This window comes from Myxocyprinus asiaticus, chromosome 6, assembly GCF_019703515.2.
Source record: "Myxocyprinus asiaticus isolate MX2 ecotype Aquarium Trade chromosome 6, UBuf_Myxa_2, whole genome shotgun sequence".
Lineage (NCBI taxonomy): Eukaryota > Metazoa > Chordata > Actinopteri > Cypriniformes > Catostomidae > Myxocyprinus > Myxocyprinus asiaticus.
Window position 1 is genome coordinate 17,791,389 of NC_059349.1, and position 13,252 is coordinate 17,804,640.

General features: G+C 39.5%; 1 protein-coding gene across 1 annotated transcript in view; it reads right to left on the reverse strand.

The window, feature by feature from the left end:
* The window catches only part of LOC127442020 (parapinopsin-like), a 151,224-nt gene extending 140,275 nt beyond the window's left edge, over nucleotides 1-10,949 (reverse strand). Inside the window, exon 1 of the mRNA XM_051699688.1 lies at nucleotides 10,577-10,949. Within this exon, the coding sequence (XP_051555648.1) occupies nucleotides 10,577-10,949 (373 nt within the window). The remainder of the gene's footprint in view (nucleotides 1-10,576) is intronic.
* Nucleotides 10,950-13,252: the final 2,303 nt, after the last annotated feature.

A 13,252-nucleotide genomic window follows, 5' to 3' on the forward strand; every position in this document is an offset into this window, starting at 1 on the left:
ACTTTGAAGACCTGAAGGCAGCTGAGTCACGCCGCGGCAAGATGTGCTTAATCGCCTCATCTGCTTCCTCACCGTCGAGAACTGATGGGCGAAATCCTCAATGGTGTCACCAAAAGGCCCCCCTTGGGAGATGGGCGCCGCAAGAAAGCGGACTTTCTCGGCATCACGCATCTCCGTAAGGTTGAGCCACAGGTGCCGCTCTTGGACCACAAGAGTGGACATCGTCTGGCCCAGGGCATGCGCCGTGACTTTCGTCACCCATAAGGCGAGGTCGTTCACAGTACGCAGTTACTTCATCAGCCCTGGGTCGGTTCTACCCTCGTGCAGATCTTTCAGCACCTTGGCCTGGTGGACCTGCAGGATGGCCATGGCGTGCAGGGCGGAAGCGGCTTGACCCATGGCCTTGTAAGCCTTCGTCATTAATGAGGAAGAGAACTTACAGGTCTTGGAACAGAGCCTTGGTCGGTCGCGCAAGATGGCTGCACCCTGTGGGCATAAATGCACTGCTGTGGCACGCTCTACTTGGGGGAGCTCGGCATATCCCTTAACCGCTCCGCCGTCGAGGGTAGTTAGGATGAACGAGCCTGCGAAGCGTGTACGGGCAGAAAAAGGTGCCTTCCACGACTTCGTTAGCTCCTCGTGCACTTCCGGGAAGAAAGGCACAGGGGCGAGGCACGGCCGTGAGTCATGCTCCGAGCCCAGAAAGCAATCATCCAGCTACGAACGCTCAGGGCAGGGTGGAGGGTTCCACTTCAGCCCGATGTTCGCAGCCGCTCAGGCAAGCATTGCTGCCATCTCAGCGTCCGCCTCATCCTGTGCTCTACCGCCCGTGGGCGGGAGTTCAGAAGATTCGTCCACTTCCGACAGCAGAAGCCCACCCTCCGATGCTGCGACCGAAAGCTCATCCTCGTTGCGAGCCGCAAACGACACATTAAATCCGCCCAGAGACGGACCGCCTGTATCGCTCAATAGCTCTTCCGGATAGAACGAGCGTGCTGGGGGATGGGAGGTCCACTGGGGTTGAGCCGGCGAAAACGCTCCCATATCCACATCCAGATTGCCCGCGTTGCTTGCCGACCTGGTCGGCTGAGCATCAGCCCAGGTTGGAACGGGTTGGGGAGCAGCCACGGTGGCTTCTTGCTTCATGAAGAAGGAAGTGAGCCGCGACCGCAATGTTCTGATGGGCATGTTCTCGCAATGAAAATATAACCCTTCCACGAAAGCTGCCTCAGCATGCTGGGGCCCCAAGCACTCGAGACAGATTTCATGGCTGTTCAGAGGGGAGAGATAACGACCACATCCAGTAGCGCAAAAGCGGTAGGACATCTTTAAAAAGATGCCAAGTGTTTGTGTGTGCTCTTTTTAGAAGGAAATATACTCTTTCGAATATACTCTTTTAGCACCCATGGACTCAGCCGCCGAAGCTCCCAGGGGAAGCACAACACTCGACCGTGCGAGGGTGACCGCTGATATGCGCCGTAAAATCCAGAAGAGTAAGCGAAAGGTGAGAGGACGAACACAAGCATGCATTTGGCTCTGAAAAATCTGAATGAGTGGTGCACGGCGTCTCCTTTTATTCCCGTATGTCCGGGGGCGGAGAGTGGCATGCAGATTCCACTCGCCAATTCTCATTGGCCTTTTCTGTTTTAAGCAAAGGTGATTGGGGCTCTCAAGATTGAACTCCTAGTGTCATTACATCGACACAACGTCAAGTGAGTGACAGACAGGGAACTGAAATACACATTCTATGATAGGAAATATTTTCAATATCTTCTACTTAGTCACAAAATAAAACAATAGGCCTGCATGACAGTAGCACTTTCTACATTAATATGAACAAAGCAATCCTTCCCCAGCCACAGCTCAAAATTTCAGATTTTTCATTGGATATGTTAGTTGTCTCTTGTAGTAAAACCAATCAATATCACTGATTCAAAATGGGTCCCACCCTCAGAATGTATAAAAAGATATGATATGATGAGCAAGTCCGCCCCATCCAAGCAAGAACGTTTAATAATAGTAGTAGTAGTCGTTTTATTGTCATTTGACAAGTATGGTGACATTCAAGAGAATGAAATTTCATGTCTCACAGGACCATGGTGTTATGTGCTAAAGGATGATGTAGACAAGACTTAGATTCCAACTTGGAATTCACACAGTGAAGAGAAATCATAGTGCAGTGTACTTTGAAAAAATGCAGTACATTATAAAATGCAAATGATCATGAGCATTACATATATGAGCATTGTAAGTACTCACACATTGTAAACATAATATCAGGTGAACCTGGGTAAACAGCAGCATAATTTAAGTGACCGGGCCTGCTTAAAGAGATACATTAGTCCAAACAACTGAAATTATGTGGAGGGGGGAGGGGGAGTAGGGGATATGCTCCTCAGGAGAGTGAGAATGGTCAATGGTTATTGAGGAACCTCACTGCCTGGGGAAAAAAACTGTTCAATAGTCTGGTAGAACTAGAATGAATGCTCCTAAAGCGTCTGCCTGATGGCAGAAGCTGAAAAAGAATGTGAGATGGGTGATTGGGATCCTTCACGATTCTGGAGGCTTGTCTGGAGCACCGTGTGAAATAAATGTCCGAGATAGAGGGGAGGGGGACACCAATGATCTTACTAGCTGTATTTACTATACTTTGGAGGGTCTTACGCTCAGCAGTGCTGCAATTTCCATACCAGACCGTGATGCAGCTGGTCAGCACGCTTTCGATGGTGCTCCTTTTGAACGTGATGAGGATAGATGGAGAGATACTTGCCCTTTTCAGCCAGCACAAGAAGTATAATCATTGCTGGGCTCTCTTGGTGAGTGATGTGGTGTTGGTAGTCCAGGTGAGATCCTCCGAGATATGCACTCCCAGAAATGTAGAGCTGCTGACTCTCTCTACAATGAAGCCATCGATGGTCATAGAAATTTATGCGATTCTTCCTGAAGTCTACCACAATCTCCTTTGTTTTGCTGAATAAACGCAAATATCACATAATCCAACATAAATTTTGCCTAGCACCTAATGCCTAGAACTGGCCCTGGTTAAGCAGCCAAAAGGTGATTTTCACAAAAACAGTGCAATCAAATATGATTAGTCTTGCTCTGTTGGACACACTGGCAGCCTTCTGATGCCAAAAAATTCTCTGCTCTGCTCAAATGGGACTTATTGGAGAATATAAATTAGATAAGATATTTGGGGAACAGGGGAACAGTGAGATGGGTATAAAGCAGGGCTGTAATCAGCATAGACATTGAGGAGAATGTGTCCCCCCTAATATTCAGATCAGTGGTCACGATACTTAAAGTTCCCCTTAAACTCCAAAGGGGGGCGCTATATCACGAAAAACATTTACGCTTAAAACGTTAAAGTCTCCGCATACATAAGTCAGGCATGTGAGGTATCACTTGAAATCTTAGAATCTGAGCTTTTCAGTGATCATTTCTGCATTTATGTTACATAAAATAACAAAATAAGGCCTCAAAACATTTGCATTGAAAATGCCCCCTATTAGAATATAATGAGACTTTTCAAAATGAGGCAGAGTGAACAGAACCAGAATTACATGTTTACAAATTAAGAACAACCAAAAACAAAATCATAAGATTATAAATGCATACAATATTATTCATGCTTAATTGGAGTCTTTTTTATTATTTGGGCAGTTCTCTGAGAAATGAGACCAATTTTTTGCAATTAGTTTCATAGTTTAATTTCATTTAGAGTTGTAGCTGTGGCCTACTGATTAGCATTCATGTTCCAGTGCATTGACACTGGTGCTCATGTGCGCAAATTGTTCGAATCCAGTCTGCATCCTTTCTCGATTGTCTTCTCCCCAATATTTTCTGTCCTCTCTATACTTTTCATTTATGGCAAAAGGGTCCAGAAATGTATGACTTGGGAAACAAAATTACAGAGAGCCATGGTATCCTCTTAAAGAAATATTCCAGGTTCAATACAATTAAGCTCAGTCGACAGCAATTGTGGCATAATGTTGATTAATACAGTAAATAATTTCGACCTGTCCCACCTTTTCTTTAAAATAAGCATAACTATTTTGGTTATAGTGAGACACTTACAATGGAAGTGAATGGGGCCTATCTGTAAACATTAAAATACTCACTGTTTCAAAAGTATAACCACAAAACCACAAAACACTGTAAAAAATCCAGATTATAGGGGTTTTTGAGTCACAGATACTAGGAAATGTGAATTGCTTTCATCTACATAACACATTAGACCAACAATATTCCTTAAAAGTTGTCCCAACTAGCCTAACAGAGTTTTCTGAGAAAACAATTTTGCTGATTTGCGATTTCCCCAACATGCATTGCAACATGAATAAATTATGCGGTTAGTGTTACATGCTTATTTGTTGTTTATTGGCTTTATTTATACTGTTATTGTTGTTTTGTGTTGCCACTGTTAGTCATTTGTTGTGTGGTAATGTTTGGAATTCATCTATTAACTTAATGAGGTTTGTTGATTATCACCGTTATTGAAGTTTTTGTGTTAAGGGTTGAGGTCTATTGTGTGTCAATATCAGACAATTGTATGTACCGCCTTGCCTTGCAAGACATACCTCTCTTCAGAGGCAAAGTTTGCAGTTAACTTAATGTAAAAAGAATTGAAATGGTGACAAAATAAAAGTTCTTGTATTGCAAATGAATAGCTGGCTGAACAAGAAATTATTAGTTCTCTCAACAAGAATTTTTGCATTTAGTGAACAAACAAATTCACATTGACTAAACAGAACAATGTTGCTGAGGACAGTTATTAAGACTGTTGTTGAGAGAACTCCAGAATCGAACTGCATCATGTTGCCTTGATTTTTTTTAGGTTTGCTCAATAATTAGTGAATATGCGTGAAAACATGATTTTAGTGTGGTAAAGTTACTTACCTTTTCTATCTAAAGTTATATCCAATTTTACAACTTTGTTGCCATGACAACGTAAAGTTATAAACCCTAAAACTCTACAGCATCCATAAAAAGATTACAACTTAAACAGCTTTACAGCTCAGATAAGTTTTAATCGAAGAATTCATGTAAATTTATAACATTTTAAACTTCACATTTCTGTCTTTAAACCCTCCAAACATTGGCCCCATTCACTTCTATTGTAAGTGCCTCACTGTAACCTCGATTTTTGCTCCTTTTTTTAAGAAAAGGAGGGTCGAGTCAAAATTATTTTTGTGGTAATTAACATTATGCCACAAATGCTGTTGGTTGAGCTTAACCCTTTATGTTTGGATAAACAAGAAAACAAGAAAAAAATAATAATCGTCAAAATATTAATAACTACAGTCTTGACCAAAAGAAAATAGGTATTGTTTGAAAGCTTAGATGCTTTACTTTACAATGCATGTAGGCATTATGACCAAAACTGAAAACATGCTTTGACATTTGCAAACAAATCAAAAGTGTTCCATTTTGATAATTAAAAAAAAATAATATTCATTGCACTGCACATATTATTTCAATGAGTAAAAACATCAAACAGATCAAATAGTGTCATATGTGCTGGAAGCTCTCAAAGAGCATTTTGTTTTACTCACAGACAAAAATATAGCATAGAAATAGCCAAGTATATGTCTTTGACAATTATGTTGGTGTTGCTCATATGCCGTGTTTTCGCTTATAACTTCACGAAAAATAAAAGGAACATAAAATCACATAACATTACTTAGAGGAGGTGATTATCTTTCAAACGAGCCCACACACAAGGTAAGCAGATACATAGATCATTAGAAAATACACACGAAGCACAACATTACATTTGACCACCAGGAGTTGACGGCAAGTAAATAACACAAACTCAATGATGCAGACTCATCGAGTCAAATGGCACTCATTCTGTGAAATCTCATTATTAAAATCATGTCTCTGTGCTATGCATACCTTTAGTCATTGTTGTGTTTGCATGTGGAATTAGTTCTTATGTACAATTATTATGTTTTATTTGTTTGGAGAGGCTTTTGGACACTAGGATAAATTACTTTTGTAAAGCTATAACTTTTGATTGCTTTGTTGTATTAACACAAAATGTTACTCATTTACAGGTGACATAACTGGGAACAAAATAAAACATTTTGGAGCCACCTTATTTACACCCAGAGATACACAGTATAATGTCATATAAGAAAATCTTTCTTTACAATGATACCAACACATGGCCCTCCATGTTTTTTGTTTTTGTTGAGCTATAAGCCTTTAATTTGCCACTGAAACAGGAAATCTTTAAAAACACCTTCAGATCTTAAAAGGGTTAACTTGTACTGAACCTGGAAAAGTCATTATAAGCCCTATATATCTCAACAGAAAGCAAAGAAACTCAAAATCCATACGCACAGACCATTTTGGTAGTGACTATATGAAAACAGACTAGACGTTCCACAATGTCATAATTTTCATACCAGTGTGTATCCGCGTTCAAAACCAGTTATATCGGTAATACCGTTAGTTGGACACTCAGTGGTGCTATGGTGTAATTTCCGTTGACAATGGCCTACACAATAATACAAGGCAGCTTGATTTCAAGCTTTTAATTTTATTTGTTATTTATTTTAACTAAATGAAAATGAAAAAATAAAGTCCAATCAGATTAAATTGTGTGTTGTTTAACAAACCTCAACCAACATGCCACACAGCAAACATAGGCTATGTACAAAATGAACATGCCAAACAATAAATATTTACAGTAGTCATGTAAAAATTTTTGTCAAGAAAGAGCATGTCTATTTTTTCAAGCTTGAGCAGTGATCTCTTTGTGGGGTCACTTCATTCCACGCAGTTTCAGACGCGGTGCTTGTTGCCAGGGGCGGTTCTAGACCATTTTGACTAGGGGGGCCAGAGTGGGGTTTGTGTGCTTGTAGGGGGGCAACTGTATTATACCTTAAATGTCCCCTGTACACATATAAAACATCATTTGTGTTTTAATATTTGCGGACAAGCAATTTTTTAAAGACAAGCAAAGATTCACCAAATTTGAGTAAAAATTTGTAAAATGTAAAATATATAAACAAACAGGCTCATGACAAATGTTTCAATTAGTCAATACACCCTAACGTTCTGGTTTTACCCACAAACTTTAAACCACGCTGTCATGCAATTCTTGGGTAAATTGAATGATAAGCTACATTAAGATTTTATGTTAGAATTTATACAGTAGGCTATAATCAGCACATACAGGTCTTGTAAATGATCACAATTTCCTTTAAGATACTTTTAAGAGCTTTTAAGCACATTTTTAAATTCACTAGTTCATTTTAAATGGTCCAGTGTAACAAGTGAATTTTTAAATGTATCTATCTCAGGGGCCTGGGTAGCTCAGTGGTAAAAGACGCTGGCTACCACCCCTGGAGTTCGCTAGTTCGAATCCCAGGGCATACTGAGTGACTCCAGCCAGGTCTCCTAAGCAACCAAATTGGCCCGTTTGCTAGGGAGGGTAGAGTCACATGGGGTAACCTCCTCGTGGTCGCTATAATGTGGTTCTTGCTCTCGGTGGGGCACGTGGTGAGTTGAGCAACTGGGATTCATCCTCCGCCACCCGGATTGAGGCGAATCACTACGCGACCACGAGGACTTAAAAGCGCACTGGGAATTGGGCATTCCAAATTGGGTGAAAAAGGGAAAAAAAAAAAAAAAAAATGTATCTATCTCAATTACTATGAGTTTAAAAAGGTTGCATGCATCATAATTATAAGTCACCAATAAGATGGCTTTAATGTGTTTTTTTTTAATCATTATTATGTCTGTCAGTGTCTATGCACATTCCATACTGGGAGTGCTTGTGCGCCTCTTATAAGAGAATGCAGTTGCTCATATTAAGCTCAATTCTCCTTTATTGAGCACACATGTGCCTCTCCCTTGTGAATGGTGCACCGTGTGTTAAGTATTTGATTGATAAATGCTGTTCATAAAGAGGAGGTTGTGTTTGTCATCTTCCCTGTAAACTATTTAGTGCTTCTCTTGCATTTAATTTGCAAGAGAAGCAGCAGGATCAACTCTGCAGCTTTGTTCTCTCCCTCTCAGTTAGTTGCACATTTGCTTTTTATTCTTGTGCCTGTACCCAACAGTACCAATATTTATCTGTATATATTATTAGGTCAAAGTGCGCTGATGTAGTGTGCTTAGTGTATAAGAGCTTTTCTCACTGAAGGTAAGGCATTTATTTGGGATAAAAGTTCCAATTTTATGTTTTTAAGTGTATTCATATTAAATTTGCCATTGCAGGTGCAGTGTGGCCCTGTATAACGCTAGCTGCTGTTTCTTCATACCTGTTACTTTACATCTGTTCCTGTGTGCTGTTTCATCAGAGTCGCTTCATTGTTTGTTTTGCCAAACTTGTTGCACTACATTTGTCTTCTGCATTGTACAGTGCAAAACATTAAAGACAGTGGAAAAGAAAATACCTAATTATAAATAACATAAGTGTGTACTGATACACATACAAAAAAATATTGTATAATGAATGCTTGCCAAATAAGAGCGATCTCTAACGAGTTGGGCTCAGGTGCATTCAAATCAGATTCAGATCGGGTTTTGTGATAATAACGTGGGAAATTGTGCTATAAAAGTAACTTAACTTATACATTTACACCAGCACAAACTGTATAATCCACATTAAGTTGAACTGAAACTGGAGCTGGCAGTTTCTGAACATCTGCCTTCACTCCAGATGTGGTTGGCTCATTATTCGTTTGAAATTCGGATTCTCCTAATTTTGGAGTCAACAATTTTACAACGATATCATTAGCACAGTTAGGTTAAAGAATATATGACTATATCATACAGGCATAAAACACTGAACTCAAACAGTCAAGGCTTGTTGTAGCTGGAGAATTATACCTAAAAATGCTCTGAAGTGCTTTCATTAACTAGCACTTGTAAAGAACCATCTGAATATTGCACCCACAGCACTAAAACGTTGGAGGTGTCCAAGTATTCATTAATTAATTAATTAATTAATTAAAGTGTAAGTTATGCATACAAATGTACAATATATTTTGTTAATAAGTGTTTTAAGAAAGAACATGCAAGGCTTTTGCATTGAACACTTGGACACCGGTGACGTTTTAGCACAGTGTGTTAAGGGTCACTGAACTTTCAGTGGGAGCCACTCTTACCATTCTACCACTCCAATTTAGGGGGGCCACTGGGGGGGCCAGGCCTATTGACACATTGTAGTAACACTGAGTTCAATAGCCAAGGCTTCTTGAAAGTGGAACATCTTCAAAACTGGTATCTTCTTTGTCATCTGTCAATCTCATTTAATGAATGAAAAATGTGTGCTTAAAGTAGGCTTTAATTGCAGTGACCATGTGTGGCTTAAGACACTGTTTTTTAGTGAATAACATTAAGCCTCCAAAGAACTGCCTTTCTGTACTTAACACAAGGGGAAACTTGTTTTATATGCTATATGACCTCACGCCAAAACATTAAAAATGATTAAAAAAAATAAATAAATAAAAAAATGTGTCCTTTCATTTATTTTTACTTCAGATTTGTCTTTGTTTGAGTGCAATACAAGTGGTGTTATTTTTTTTTTTTGTTTTTTTTTTTTTTGACAATTTAGGCTATTGTCCGTGTAACTGATTTGACTGTATTGTTTAAAGGACAAAATAAAGTAACACAGTGGGAGGCGTTCACACTGAACTATAAATGCTTCGTCCGTCCACGCTGTTTTTCAATTGTTTTCCTGTACTGTAATCATGCACTACTAGACGGACGTTTGACCGTTGCGCCGCATCTCGCTGTTTTTTTTTTTTTTTTTTTTTTCAGCGTCTTGCGAATGAACGCCGCGTATTTTAGACACCGTGTCAGGTTAAATTAACGTTTTAACTGGACACCTGCGTTCTGCTCTATTCGTTGCGCTGCGTCTAGCTTTTTTTGCACAAGAACGCGCTCGGTCTGAACGGCCCTTTGTGAAACGAAAACGATCAAACAAGGTCAAAGTCATTATCTGCAATCTTAGAATTAAGAAAGGTACCATAGACTTGTCTCATACACTTTTATTTGATTTAATGTATGATTAAGGTAGAGGTAATGAGTGTAAAAAGTTTTGAATCAGTTATTTAAAATGCCGCATTCTCGATCAGAATCGCGCGTTTTGTTTGTTCAACAGATTCGATCACCGATCCACTGACAGACAGTCAGATGTATTAGTATCCGAGCACGGAGTCGTTCAGCTCATTCTGTCACAAGAAATAAACGAGATGATTCTGCAACTATAAGACTTCTGTCTCTATTTTGAAATAATGAATTAATGCACGACACCGGACAACAAATGTGTTATCGCTACAAATGCGTAAAAAGAACACAACGATAGGTTTTGTTGTACCTAAACGTGCGAATGGAGACAAAAAAAAGTACTTTTTTTATTCTCACGTTTTGATCAATCATTGCAGTAAAAAAAAAAAGAAAAAAAAAAGGGGGAGATCTTATCCGGAGAAACTAATATGGTTATGATAATCTTTACCGCAGGTTACAGCCAAAAGAGAAAAGGCAAACTGAATAACGCATACATGTATAGGTATAAAGTCCACAAGAAAACATGCGTTTTCACACGCACACTCACCAAATAAAGAGTTGGCAAAGCCATACCACACACATCCACTTTCGCCGATGAGCCATCGCCCTTGCGTGCTCGCCGCGAAGCTGAACGGCGTCCCCAACACGCACACCAGCAGATCGCTGAAGGAAATGTTCACCAGCAAAAAGTTGATGGGGGACCGCAGCACTTTGTAGCGGCAGAAGAGCACAAGAACCAGGAGATTGTTGACGAATCCGAAAGTGCCGGTGAAGCCCAAGCACACCGCCACGAGCAGGTGCCCGGTGGGGCTCAGGGTGCGATAGGAGGAAGACGCCTCCAAATGTCCCTCAACGGCACTGAGGCACAGCGCGCTGTTCGTCCTCCTGCAACCGATCACACTCAGGTTGGACACAATCATCGCAATCCTTTCCGGGTGCACATCGAACACGAGTTATGGAATTGTTTCATTTGCGGTGGCGTTCTGGCAATCGATTACAATCCATAGAGACAATTGTTATTTGAAAAGTTAAGCTCTTCCATTCTTTTTATATGCAACTGCTGAACTCTATTGCCCGGTTCATCGGTTCAGAAGTGGGAATAAACTTTGGCGTCCCTTTGCTCCACCGTGTGGTGATTAGTCATCATGTGCAGTGTAACTGTACAGCTGACGTTTGAGCCTGTCTGCTCTACTGAGGCTTACAGGACGCCAAATGCAGGTTACGAGGACAACCCTCTGCAGCGCATTTGATTTGTGACCTGTTGGAGCTCTATTTGCGTTCAAACACAATATTACCCCTTTAAACGGTTTACAAAACCTTTATGTCAAGGGAAAAGCTCAGTGTAAGACTGGGGGAAGGTTTAAAATCCACACATAAATTCCTCAAAACACGTTTGTAAAGCGCTGTCCATGGTGCTGAACGATCATTATACACTAAAAACAGAAAACTGCTAACCTAAAATATGCTACGTGTGGTGACATCTTAATTAAATGGTTTTATTCAAGTCAAAAATAGGATTTAACCCTCCAATTGCGTTCAGAATCTGCATACACCTTTTGCATTCGCTGGTCAGTTTTGACCCAACATATTCTTTTTCAGCTAAACATCATCAAAACAACTGTACTGCTCAAGTATACAACATTAATACTTCTTTCCTATATTTTTAATGCTAAATTTATTCTATTTACCTGCATGCACTGCCGAATGTTGATCCATGAGTATGCTGCAAGCTGGTTCAGTATCAGATGGCTGCAGAGTAAAATGTGGACAATTTTCTCTTTCAAGCCCTATTTAGATTAATGTTTGTATGAACTTTTGCTCTCGCCACACCCCCTTTAGACAGTATTACCTTTTATTTAGTTTATTTGTTATGTTTGTAACACTTCTGTCATGTCTGTTTTGTACAGGAATGTGTCTGTGTGTGACTGTATGTGTGTGTGCTGTCCCAGCGAGAGACAAAAGTGTGTGAGAGAGTATGGGAAAGGGGCAAAATGTAAGTAAAGTGTTTATAAGTAAAAATCGAATTCATAGATGTACAGAAAAATCTATATAATACAATGGGTAAAGCCAAAAGTGATGGCCGGGTCAAAATTGACCCGCAAACTCAAAAGATGTTACAACTCTTTTAAACGGATATATCTTACATTTTTGTTTAGATTTTTTTTTTAACATTGTATCAACATGAACACGTTAGATTAGGCATCTTGATTGCCACAAAAAATTTAGACTCCTCCTCCCTTTTCTTAAAAAAAAAAAAAAAAAAAAAAATGAGCACAATCAATGTTACAGTGAGGCACTTACAATGGAAGTGAATGGGGACAATTTTTGGAGGGTTTAAAGACAGAAATGTGAAGCTTATAATTTTATAAAAGCACTTATATTAATTCTTCTCTTTAAACTCGTGTATTATTTGAGCTGTAAAGTTGTTTAAATTGTCCTTTTTGCAGTGGTTATGTCATCATTACAACAAAGTTGAAAAATTGGATATACAGTAACTTTACACAGAAAAGGTTAGTACACGATTTTATCACACTAAAATCACATTAACACGAATATTGTTTATGTATTGTGGCTATACTTTTGAAACAGTGAGTATTTTAATGTTTACAGATTGGCCCCATCCACTTCCATTGTAAGTGCCTCACTGGAACCTTGATTTTTGCTTTTTTCAAAAGTAATTTTTGTTGTAATCAACATTATGTCACACATGCTTTCGACTGACCTAAACTTTTTATTAAACCCGGAATATTCCTTTAAGGGCTAGATCAGTTAGAAATGGCTCTTTAAGGTAACAATTGCAGGTCACCACTTTTAACAGTGTATTTTATCTTTGGAATACTATACTGAACTGAAAATCATAGCAGGTTTCTCATGTATAAACCATTTTGAAAAAGATAGCAGCCTAAACCTTTCAAAAGGTTTATCTGGTCAAACAGCTCATGAAAATAGCTTCTTGGAGTGTAATATGCTTTTCAGGTATTAAGCAAAATGCGAAATGCCCACCTAAACCCCTCATGTTCCTTTTCAACACCTTTTATAGCCCCGTGATTTGCTGGGTTGATTTACATTTTCATGTTCCTCACTCTGGATCATAGAGAAATTTATGTATGGCAGTAAATCCGCCTCCTATAGAGCCGACTAAAACAGATGTGAGTGCACAACACTTTGACACGTAAGACAAAAAAGAAAGAAAACACAACCAACCCTAAATATCGATCTTGTA